The sequence below is a fragment of the Spermophilus citellus genome (genome assembly GCF_964194105.1).
Source record: "Spermophilus citellus genome assembly, chromosome: 16".
NCBI lineage: Eukaryota > Metazoa > Chordata > Mammalia > Rodentia > Sciuridae > Spermophilus > Spermophilus citellus.
This window is the reverse complement of record NC_138196.1, coordinates 13324145-13336746: the sequence shown is the minus strand read 5'-3', so window position 1 is coordinate 13336746 and position 12602 is coordinate 13324145. Positions and strand designations below refer to the sequence as shown.

Genomic DNA, 12602 nt, shown 5'->3' with positions numbered 1-12602 from the left:
GGTACTAAGAATATTTTTTTTCATTGAGGTGAATATGTAAATATTTAAACCATCTGATGAATATTGATTGAGGGAATAAGAAATTCTGAATTTTTACTATTACAGTGGAAATGCTGGACTTTCAACTAAAACGGTGAATTCTTTGTGTTTTATATAGTATATTAAACTATTTTCTTTCCTAATATAAATTTATGTCACAATTGTCACCATTTAATTGCTGTAAAATTTACAGTGATTATGGTTTTTAAATTCATATTTTTTGGAAATTCATATTAAGGCCAGTATTTTAGGATGAAGGAAGTATTTAATCTGTCTGTGGTTAAAAATGGTGTATAGGGGTTAGGGTTGTGGTTCAGTGGTAGAGCAGTTGCCTAGCATGTGAGGCACTGGGCTGGATTCTCAGCACCGCATAAAAATAAATGAAGGTATTGTGTCTATCTACAACTAAAAAAGAAAAGTGGAAAAAAAGAATATCAGTATAATTTTATGCTATCAGGTTAGAGGACTTCATTATTAAGGAATGCAAAAGGATCATTATTTTCTTAATTATTAGAGTACAAATGTAAAAGGGCAACACAATATCCAGGTCTAGATTTGTAATGGTAGTAACAGAAAATATACTGATGTGTAGCACTTGTAAGGCAATACAAGCAGAAATTTTTCTGAGCTTTTTTATTGTGCTAGTAGTTTTAGAAACTACTCAGTGATCTTAATGTTCATAGAATAGAATAGTTTTTTAGGGGAAGTTATGTTAGATTAGATTAACAACCGTAAGGTAAATTCTTTTAACATCTTGCATTTGTTTACATAATATCTGTTTCGATTACTTAATGCCTATGGTATGATGAAGCATTTTAAAGTAAACAAGTTTCAGCACACTGCAATTTTTAACAGGTTAAATATACCCAGGGTGGACTTGAAAACCTCGAACTTTCAAGAAAGTATTTTGCACAGGCATTGAAACTGAACAACAGAAATATGAGGGCTTTATTTGGGCTTTACATGGTGAGTTGAGGTGCATGTTTAATGTTATTTTGCAAAATCTGTCTTTTAAACTCCATTTAACAATCCTCTTTATCCATTCCTTGTTTTTTCTTTTTTTTTTGTATTAATAACAGTAGGTTGTAAGGCAGTTGTATATTTGAATGTTAAGATATCCTAGCTATTTGACATTTCTGTATAAAATATCTTTTATATCAGAATTGATATCTACTCTTACACAATTAAATAGTAATATATAACAAAGTATATTATATATATTTTAATTGTTTTGATATTCTTGGATTTGTGCCCAACATTATTTTATTTGTTACCTAAGTTTACTTGTGTGAGATGTTTTTAAACTATGCTAATAAAAAACATTAGAAAATAGAATCTCTAATATGTCAAATTAATTATTTTTATGGCATAGAAAAAAGTTTAGAAATTGTTGGGAGTATGTAGTTATCTACGCTTTATGCCAAATGAAGAGCTTAGAAAAGCCATTTAATAAGAGCTATGGGAAATAAAAGAATTTGCTGAGCTTCATATATAAAATGAACACCTCTGCAATCAAAGAGACTAAGAAAATAAACTTTAATAGGTCAGTTCTTTGAAATTTTGTTTTATTTTACTCTTTCTATGAGTTTTCTAATAAGTATCTTCTTGTTATAGCTCAGTAAAAAAAAAAGACTTGCTTTAAAAAGTGATGGGAAGAAATATAAATAATTTTTAGAAAGGAATGACAAAATATGGCTAGAATATTGTTCAAAGGAATTTTAAGAAAATTCCAAATTTCAAGTGCTTAGAGATATAGTTAACAGTAATATATGTTACTAAGTAAATTAAATACTTACTTTGAAAATTGTGTGTGACAATACATCATTATTAATAATACATTTACATTGAAATTTATGCACCAGGCATCGTGTTTGCACTTTTTTGTTTTGTTTTAAATCCTTAAATCTTCATTTGAAGTATTTGAATAAATATTTCTGTCATTTCACAGATGGTAAAACTGATATACAGGCTTAATTAATTTACCCAAATATGTACACAGAGCCCCCAAGTGTTTAAGCTGGGATTTCAGTTCAGGCATTTTAATCCAGTCTTTTAACCACTGCATTTACAAAAATTCATATCCAATAAGTGATGAGACACAGAAGTTTTGTTATTAACATACAGATACATCATTGACAGTGGAGGTTAACCTATAACATCCACTTAGGTATAAAAGAAAGGCTTAACCTTTTTATGAATCACTGGGTGACAGATCCTTTTAAGAATAAGATATATTTAAGAATAAAACAGAATTTATACCTTACTCTTCCCCAGAAATACAACATACATTTAAAAATTAGGATATGATTTGAGGGATTTATAGATTCTTCATGGGTCCAGATTAAGAATTTCTTAAATACGTTTTTAAAAAGGAGAGGGTATAACAAATTGTAGTTATTAATGAATTCTGTAGAACAAAACTTGAAAGCTCTTTAGCGAAAAGAGAAATAGGTTAGTTAAAAGAATGTTCTTTCAAAGGTCTTCTGTTGAAGTTGTTTTTGTCAAGTCAGATCACTCCTATTGGACTGAAATTTTTTCACTTGTTAGTATAGTATAAATTATTTTTGAGATTTCTATTAATACTCAGTGCTTCTGACATTGGAAAGCTGATTCTATTCAGTAACAAGAATATAGATAAACAATTAAATAACTTCAGGTATTATTTAAAATACCCTTTTGTCTCATTACTTTGGATTATGCTGTATTTTAAAATGTTTTCATTTTTAAACACCAATTTCATTCAACTTTATTTTTTAAAGCTTTTGATAGTTTTAAAATTTTTTGTTATCAATTCACTGCAGCTGTTACCCTTATACGTTTTTGATTGGCTAGAATAAAATAAATTTTGCTTTTGATGTTTCTTTGTTTTTAGTCTGCAAGTCATATGGCTTCTAATCCAAAAGCAAGTGCAAAAATGAAAAAGGACAACATGAAATATGCTAGTTGGGCAGCTAGCCAAATAAACAGAGCTTATCAGGTTAGTATTAATAATTTTGTTTTTATGTAGATGAGTTAATGTATTTCTTAGTGATTTTGTCTCTTCAAACTTTGGTAAATATGAAGTAATTTTAAAACTTCATGTAAGATAAATAGCATGATCCATTTCAAAAGCATATTTGGTATGTGAATGTATCAGAGGTATCCCAAGAAATAAAGAAGGAAGGGAAAACCTAAAAATAAATGAACCAAACTATTAAAGTTTCTGCAGTCTGCTTACACTTTAAATCTTATATTAAAACTTCTACATTCATTTCTTAGTTCTCTGAAGCTCATCTCTAAGAGATTTTTCAGGAAATATTTTTCAAGGAAAATTTGCTCATGGGAAAAAATATTTTTTCACATCTTCCATTGTTTATAACTAGCAGCCTTTATATTTAAAGAATAGTTTGACTGTTTATGTATTCTTGGTTTACATTTACTTTAATTATGTATCTTAATCATGTAGTTTCATTGTTATTTAGGATAAAATTTTGCTGTCAAGAAGCCTAATGCCATCCTGAGTTTCTCTCAGATGTGATTTTGACTTTTTTCTGGTACTCAAAAGAATTTGCTCTTTTTCTTTAAAATCTAACAATCTCACTATGATATGTATTGTTGGTTATTCTTGTATAAGTTTTCCTAAGTACACAACACAGTTACTTAATATGTAGATTCAGTAATTTTCTTTGAGAAAAAATACTTTTAGAATTATAGTTATAGATTTTTTTCCCACTTGCTTTAGTTGTTTTTTTTTTTCAGGGCTCCAATTATAAGTATATTGGATTTCCTTTCCTTACCTCCTATTCATTTTCTCTCAGATTTTTTTCTGTCATTTTTTGTATTTTATTCTTTTTCTCTTCATAATAATTTTTATACAATTTTTTTCTTGTTTTTCACTTATAATAAGACAGTTTTACTGGGCTGTTAGGAGGAAACATGGAATGTGGGGAGTGGAAGATAGGATAGGGTAGCTTTCCCAACTTGACTATTCTATGGCTTCCTCCTTTTTGTTACAGACAACTTGATTAAGACCTTTCTGTATATCCAGTGCTTGTCAGAACTAACATAGATATTTACTTCATGGTAGTTATCTGTTCTACCCTAAAAAAATTCTAACGATCTTGGATTCTGAAATATTACTCTCAACTTTAAATGTTATATAGTGCTGTGCCAGTTTTTTTTTTTTAATATTTTATTTTTTATTTTTCGGCGGACACAACATCTTTGTTTTTATGTGGTGCTGAGGATCGAACCCGGGCCGCACGCATGCCAGGCGAGTGTGCTACTGCTTGAGTCTCATCCTCAGCCCTGTTTTGTTTTTTTAATAGGTGCCTCTGGGCATTACTCCCTTCTTATGTTCCTTATCTGAACAGTCTTCCTCTTAGCATCTGAACAGTCTTCCTCTTAGTATATGTTTTTTGCTTCAGTTTTTTCTCCTAGTATGAGGTTTTTAAATTTGGCTTCAGTTATTCCTCCTTGTATGAGGTTTTGTGCTTCTGTAAGAGAGTGTTGGCTGACTATTTGAGAGATTTTGAGGCCTTAGATGTAAACTTATTTAATTTCTCATTTGCACAGTTTATTACACTTGCTTTTGATTTGGAGCTTGTGAAGACTTTCCAAGTTTTGTAGACCATTTATAATTCATCAACTTAGGTTTCCTTGTTGAAGGGATTAATGCTTGTTCATGATTTTATTTTTGGTTTCTTAAAAAGAGTAAGTGGGTTATTCTGTTACTTTGTGTTGCTCCTGTTGCAGACTTGTTGATCTTTTATAGGTCTTTCTGCTACTGGTGACAAAATCACATTCTAGGGTTTTAGAAAGAAGATGTAATGTGGGCTTTGTTTTCTTCTGTGTTGGTTTTGTTTTTGGTGCTGTTTGATTCTTTATTTTCATATTCCTGGTTGGAGAAGATAGGAGAGATTTAATTTAAAAGTTTAGTATCATCTTAATCATGGCATTTAAAATCACCTTTGTGTAGTTATATGTTGCAGAGAATGTTAGTGTTTTTTAGTGTATTGTAAGTCAAAATATTTATAGATACCAGCTAGATTGTTCTGCTTAAAAACACAGTTTGAGATATCTCAGATCTGTAATAGATAGGGTTACACAATAAGTAGGCCTGCTGTGTGTGTTTGTGTGAGTGATTGATTTAAAAATAAAACTTATATAATACAAAACTAATAGTATGCGCACTTCATCATTGTTTTAACTTATCTTTGAGAAACAACTAACTACTAGGTTCTTTTTTTGACATAACTATGTTTTTTAAATCCATTTCTATTAAATTGTAACATAGAAAAAAGAACACAAGTCATAAATATGCATCTAGGCACATAAATATAAACATCACCTCCTGATAGGTCCTTGCAATATCTACTTTTCAAGAGTACTGACTTATAACTTTATAATTTATGGCATCATACAGTTGTATTCATTTTCTCCTGATCTCAATCACTATTAGGTTTATGAGATTTACCCTTGTATATGACTATAGTTTATTCATTTTTATTATACTGTAGTATATTGAATGACTATATTACAATATATCTACTCAATTGTTGACGGGCAGTTGGATTATTTTCTGTTTGGGACTATTCTGAATAGCGCTGCACTGAATTTTTGCTTGGTCAACATTAACATACATTTCTGATGCATATACACTTTTCAGTGGAAATTTTGGGTCATAGAGTATGTGTATATTGAACTGTATTAGATGTAGACAGTTTTACAAGTTAGTTGATTTACTCCTACAAGTAACTTAAAGAATTCTCATCACTTATATCTTCACTAACACTTGATTCTGTCAGTCTTTGTAATTATATCTGTTCTGGTATGTGTATGGTGGTATTTCGTTTATTTTATTTTGCATCTTCCAGTGAGAATTCTGTCGTGTTTATTGGCCATTTGGATATCCTCTTTTATAAAGTCTTACTTTTTCTTATTGGTTTGTATGACTTTTTCTTTTTTTCTTTCTTTTGGTTTTCTGATTATGAGCCCTTTTCTGGTTATGTATGTAGCAAATACCTCTCTTTTCTTACTCTCCTTCTCAAATGAGTTTGACAAATAGAAGTTCTAAAGTTAAATGTGATCAAATTTATCAGTGATATCCTTCATGGATATATCATGGTTTGTACTTTTTATTTTTTGTTAATAAATTTTTTGCTACTCAATGGTCAGAAGAGTCTTGTGTGTCTTCAGGAATTCTAGTTTTTTACTTTCATATGTAAATCCATAGTTTACTTGGAAAAAAATTTTTATTTACGATGTGACATAGCAGCCATTTCATCCCATGTGGATATCCATTGTTTTCTGTCCTTCTCTGTATTCTACTATGAATCCTATTCCATAGAACTAGTTCCGTGTATTAAAGAAGACACAGATGGTAGATCTGTATTGTCTGGATTCAAAATTTAGCTCTGATATTTATTAACTATGCAACATTGGATAAATTGCATAATATCTCTGGACCTGGATTTTCTTTTAAAAGTATTCTGAGAAGTAGAATAAAGGAAAGGGAGCAGGCGGAAGGAAATGGGAAGTAATGGGGGTTGAATTGGATCAGTGATATACTATGCTTGTATAATTATGTCAAAATGAACCCATATATTATATATAACTACAATGCACTAATTTAAAAAATGAAAGTATTCTGAGGAGTTAAGCTTTATTATATTATGAATTACATTGGAATTACATCACCAAATTACATTATGAATCATTTCAAATTCACGTTCTTAGCCTATTCCGATCATTGCAATTAAAATAATAATTAAAAATAACAAACATTTATAGAGGCTGTATTATGAATTACATATTTTTCCTACTTTACAGGGCTTTTTATTTTTGTTTTACATTGCTGAGGATTGAACTCAGGTCCTCCTGCTTGCTAAGCAAGCATTCTAACACTGAGCTATATCCCCAGCCCACCTGTTTTACAAATGAGGAAATTAAAGCACAGAAAGATTAAATAATGCTCCCAAAGTGACATACCTGGTTAATGACAGTTGTTTCCAAACGCAGAAAGGCTAACTCCAGAGTTGATATTCTTAAGGGTAATAATATACTGCCTCTATAAGATGTATCAGGTATAAATGTATCTGAAGATGTTAATGTAGTTTCTAATTCTTTCCTCAGTTCTATTTTCTTGTGAACAATTGACATTCTACCTGTGCTTATTTCTCTCTTCATTTAGGATATACAGCTCTCAATAGTATAAAATTACTATAATTACTATAACTCAAAAACTCTTTTCAGTGATTTGGAAAGCCCAGTTGATCAAGTCTCTAGCCAAATACACCCTTCCTGCTTTATGAGATGTGTTTGTTTATAGAACCAAATCCTGTTTTTAGTTCCATGTACCTGCCCTCTTTCTCTCCTTGCACACTCTCTCAATATGTTGTGAGATCCATTTTCTTTTCATAAAGTCTTATAAATTCTGAGTGTTCTTTGGAAAAGCTATGAAAGCACTACTGGTGCTCCTCAGGCATTGAGTATTACACCATAAACTCCATAGTTACTCAGAGATATCTTAGACTTCTTACTGAAGGTGTGATTTGTCTTTTCTTCATTCTATAGGAAAGACAAGGCATGGAAATTTTCTTGTCAATTTCTCAATTCATTTTGAATATCACCGTAGGAAGATAACACTCCTCTCAGTTGGTCCTGTCAGGTTTCTGTATAGCAATGTGTAATACTCCTGAATTAGGAATAACTTCTCATAACAAAATTTATTTTTATTTCAACACCAGAAAAGGAACAGGTTTTAAAATCTTTTGGTGTTTTTGAAGCTTTCATATTCTATACTTTCTCTAGGAAGTTTCTCTGTATTCTTTCTGTAAACCAAATTCTTAAATATTTGTATCCATTAACTTTTGCATACTTAGTGATTTAAAATACCTTATTTGCTTATGATTCTGTAGGTAGGCAGTTTGGTGTGAGATCTGCTGAGTAATTGTGGTAGTTTTGGCTGAATTCATTCATATTTCTGCTGGTATGCCATAGTTGGTTAACTCACTTAAATAGCTGACAGTTGACTCCGTCAGCTGGAGATAATGGATCTTTTCTCTCATTTGGCAGGCTAACTTGGGCTTATTCACAAGATAGTTTCAGGATTCCAAGAGGAGCTAATAGGCAAACTACAATATGCACAGGCTTAAAAAGCCTCTAATTGTATCATATTTTGCTAGTATTTCATTGGACAAAACAACTCACTTGGTTAACCCAGATTCAAGGGACACAAGTTCTATAAATCTTTAAGTCACATCCTTTTGTTTTAGTTTATTTGCCTTTTTATCCACTTTGTTACAATAGAATTATGTACACTGCACACATTTAAAGTGTATTGTGAAGATACACAGCATTTTCATCACCCCCAAAAGTTTCCATCTGTCACTTTGTAGTCAGTCCTCCCTACCCACACATAGCAGGCAAGCAGTCATTTGATATTTATCACCCCAAATTAATTTTGCCTGCACCAAAACTTTATGTAAATGAGATCATAGATTATGGGCTCTCTAGTGTCTGGCTTCTTTCACTCAGCATGTTTCTGAGATTCATCCATCTGCCATTCTATTCTATTTATCCTATTACTTTGTTGGCCCATACTATTTTCCACAAATTGTGTGAGCTAATTTTTGTTCAGTGTGTCCCAGTTGTTAAAATGGACAAATCATTGATTTCTGGTTTTGATATGCAAGATTATTTGGTTGTTTTATTGTTCTTTTGATGAGTTTTCTTATAGATCCAAAAAAGAAGTATGAAAGAAGAGTTTACTTAATTACATATAACTGTATGAAAAGAAAAACACAAAATTTGTGAATAATGTGGAAAAGTACATCCTCCAGAGATTGACATTTTTGTGATTAGGTAAATTCTGGGATCTGTGACTCTCATCTAGGCATGTAAATTAGAATTAAGTATAAAATAAATATTCCTTATAGTAATGTTTTTCTAGATATTTATGAATGAAAGAAAAATGAATTTTTAAAGATGGTTTTTCTTCATCTCTACTGAATAATGAAATAATATAGCTACTGCTTGCTTTTCAGTTAAATAATTGGTTTAGCATGTTCAATAGAAGCAAGCACATTTGATTAATGCTCATGAAAAACTTTAACATGAACCTGCTAACAATTCTCCAGATAAATGCTCTTTGGTATACTGTTAAATTCACCTATACTATTGAGCCGTATGTTATCTGTGATTACAGGAGTGATTCTGTTATTATCCTTGGGAAACAGAAAATTAAATCATGATTTGAAGAAAAAAATGTAATTCCAGCATAATCAGTTAAATTGATATGTAATTCTGGGATAGACAGAATAATTACATGTCAGGCAAAATTTGAAGTGATAGATTTATATTCCCAATTTTGTTTTTGTTTGTTCTGACACAGTTTAGGTTGGTTTATTGTAAATTGCAGTTTTGTCAGTAGTGTTTGACACCATCTTAGATGATGTTTTAAAATTAGCTAATTTAAAAAAATCACACTTCCTATGATATTTGTTAGGTACAAATCAAGAAAAATACTACAGCTTAACATTCATATTAGAACATTAGCTTTCTACAATTTTTAAATTTTTACTTTGCTGCTTTAAAACATTAAGAGTCAATGTTACCACATGGTATCCTATTTTTGTACCCCTCCCCCAACCCATCAAAGCTTCTCTTCTCAGAAATAGACCTTTAAGTATCTGATTAGGACCATTCCTGTTTACATTGGGTAGGCAGTGGTAAAAGAAAAGGCTTTCTGTTCTTTGTAGATCCTTGTGAAGGTGAATTTATCAACTGGGATAATATAAGTAATAACCATGCCTCACATCCTTTATTTGCCAAGGGAAATGAAGAAAAAAAATGTTTTAAATGTGGTGTTACTGTTGCCATATTTTATAATTACAACTTGTATTTTTAACATTTCAGTTCTTAGTGATACTTTAATTCAGGGAAAAATAAAATTGATCTTGATTTTTATGAGCTTTTCTCTTTCCATGGCATTTCCCTTAAAAAAAAAACAACAACAACAACTTTTTATTTACTCTATTAAATAAAGATTCAACTACAGAAGCTAATGTTTTAGGAACTAGGGGAGTTGTAATGTTATGGTGTAGCCAGAAGGGTCAGAGACAGGTTACCAATTTGTGAAGCCTATGCCTCTATAATCTTACCTGTACTTGATTATTTAATCTTTCTGAACAGGTCATGAGAAGTTTGCTTAGTTAATTATGAAAGAAAAGAAACACATCATAAATCAAGTACTAAGTACTTAAGATAGCATTGCTATTTGAAGGCAGGGTCAGTTGCTTTAAAATATGTTATCTAGATGTTAGATGTTACTAATACCACATTTTAATTAATACTTTGACCAAGGGAAAACAGATAATATAATTAAGCTTTCCTCCATCCTCATAACACTTATTTATCAGTTAAATCTGTTGTGTTAAATAAGACTGATAAATGATGGAGATTGTCAGTCCAGTTAGAAAACTCATTTTGAAATCAGCATGGGGTATTCAACAGTGTTCAACCCCACAGATTATGTGTACTATATTGAATTTAAGATGCCATGAGTTTACTTTTATATAGAGAGAGATAGTACTTGATGTATTATTTTTGGTTTTCATTATAAAATCCAACCCCAGTTTAGTTTTATAAAGTAAATTACAATTTCATAAACTAGAAAATGGATATTTAAAAATATGTTGCATCATTTTAATATGTTGTGTGGAGTGTTGACAGGCTTTGTGCTACAAAAACATATCATTAGTCAACTGATAAATCTGTAAACTTAAAATATGACCAACTTTGACTTTTTTGATTACTTGCAACTTGAAAATATTTAATAAAAAGTACTTTAATTTACATTATATCTTTGTTTGAAACTAAGAATCTGTTTAGAGGTGAGATAAGTGGAAATTATTATTGTGTGCCTTAATAAATATGTTAAATTTCTAAAATTTATGCTTGTTATTTTATGCATGTTTGGGGTCTGAATATGAGATAGTTTTAAAATCAAATCTATGATGTTATCATACTACTTAAAACCAAACAAGTATGGAGTGAAACCTTTGTACACTTCAACTGAGGATGAAACCTTAATAAAAAGGTTCTTAAACCTTAACTTTTGTTCTTATGAAGATGTTTGATTCCATGCTAGTGAGAAAATAGTTAATGTTAAGTTTCATTAGCAATATTAAGATGATGTTGTGTTTTTTTTTTTTAACCTGCGATTGAAATTGAGCCTAATAGAGCTTTCTTTTGTTGTTGTTTAATTAGTTTGCAGGCCGAAGTAAGAAGGAAACCAAATACTCTCTAAAGGCAGTTGAAGACATGCTGGAAACATTGCAGATCACCCAGTCTTAAGGTTTCAAAAACTCTTTGACATTAGATTTCACAACTGCACAGTTGAAATTATTGACCTGTGACTTATTTAACTAAATGCCCAGTGCTATTTATATTCTAATTTTCTGTGAAGAGGCAGTTGTAAAGAATGTGTTTATATAAGCCTAAAAATGCCTTTTACTACTAAGCAGGGAGATGGGGGAAATCCATGGAAGAAAAATATAAGACCTATTGATTGTACATCGGTCTTTTCATATCACATATATAACTGCTTTTAATCCACAATCTGATGTAGAAATAAACCTTGTTAAATAAACCATGATGATTTGTTAAACTTGCATATGAAGATCCTAGCTTCTTTTTTGTTGTAATCATATTATTGTCTAGCTCAATTTCTAGTTAACTCCTCACTGATGATTGGAAATACACAGCATACCTAGCTTACTTGTTTATAGTATTAGGTTGGATTTTGCTTTGCATTCCTTTGGGCTGTTTAAATTACTTTGCTATGTTCTGAAATCTTGCTTTTAAAGTATGTCATTCTCCAAAGTTCTGCAATATCTGTGAAATTTTTGTTTTGATGTAGATATTTCTACTTATAAAATGCCTTAAGGTTAGGCTGTGCTGTAACACTTCAATTTAGCCTTTTCACAAATTATATTTATTGAAATATAACTGTAAATTACATAAAGGTATATTTAAGTACATAGAGAATAGGGATTAAAGAGGTTGCAATGGTTGAGTTCCCTTCAGTTTTGGCAAGTGATAAAATTTAAACTATGTTTAGAAATAGAATTATTACAATTCTCATATTCTATTAACTTCCTAGTTATAATTACATTTTCTTATTTTCATGAAAAACAATCTTTATCCTGTCTTCAACAGTATTTTACATGTTTCAATGGAAAAGAAAGGACTTTGAAAGTTAAACATTTTATTTAGACACAAATCAGTTTTTAAAACAGACAGTTGCTCATAAGGACAAATATTTATTGTTAGTATTAGTTTGTAATTTATATATGTATATTTAAATTAAACTTATTTTTGCTAACAGTATACAAGGCTTCCAAACTTGTCATTGCTGGATTTGGGCAAGTAGGGACTGTGGAGAATTTTAATAACCTGTAAGTCTTTAGGAAGAAAACTATTGCCAATATCCACTTCTTTTAACTTTTGAATGATTCTTACTATTAGTAAATCACTCTTTATATTTAGTCTAATATTCCATGTTACAGTCTTTTTCATCT

The 12602-nt window shown here is 30.4% G+C and overlaps 1 protein-coding gene across 1 annotated transcript in view; it reads left to right on the top strand.

Moving 5' to 3' along the window:
• Positions 1-11693, top strand: part of LOC308635268 (ER membrane protein complex subunit 2-like) — a 19807-nt gene extending 8114 nt beyond the window's left edge. Inside the window, exons 8-10 of the mRNA XM_081269629.1 lie at positions 895-1005; positions 2912-3016; positions 11290-11693. Of these exons, the coding sequence (XP_081125755.1) occupies positions 895-1005; positions 2912-3016; positions 11290-11376 (303 nt within the window). The 3' untranslated portion in view covers positions 11377-11693. The remainder of the gene's footprint in view (positions 1-894; positions 1006-2911; positions 3017-11289) is intronic.
• Positions 11694-12602: the final 909 nt, after the last annotated feature.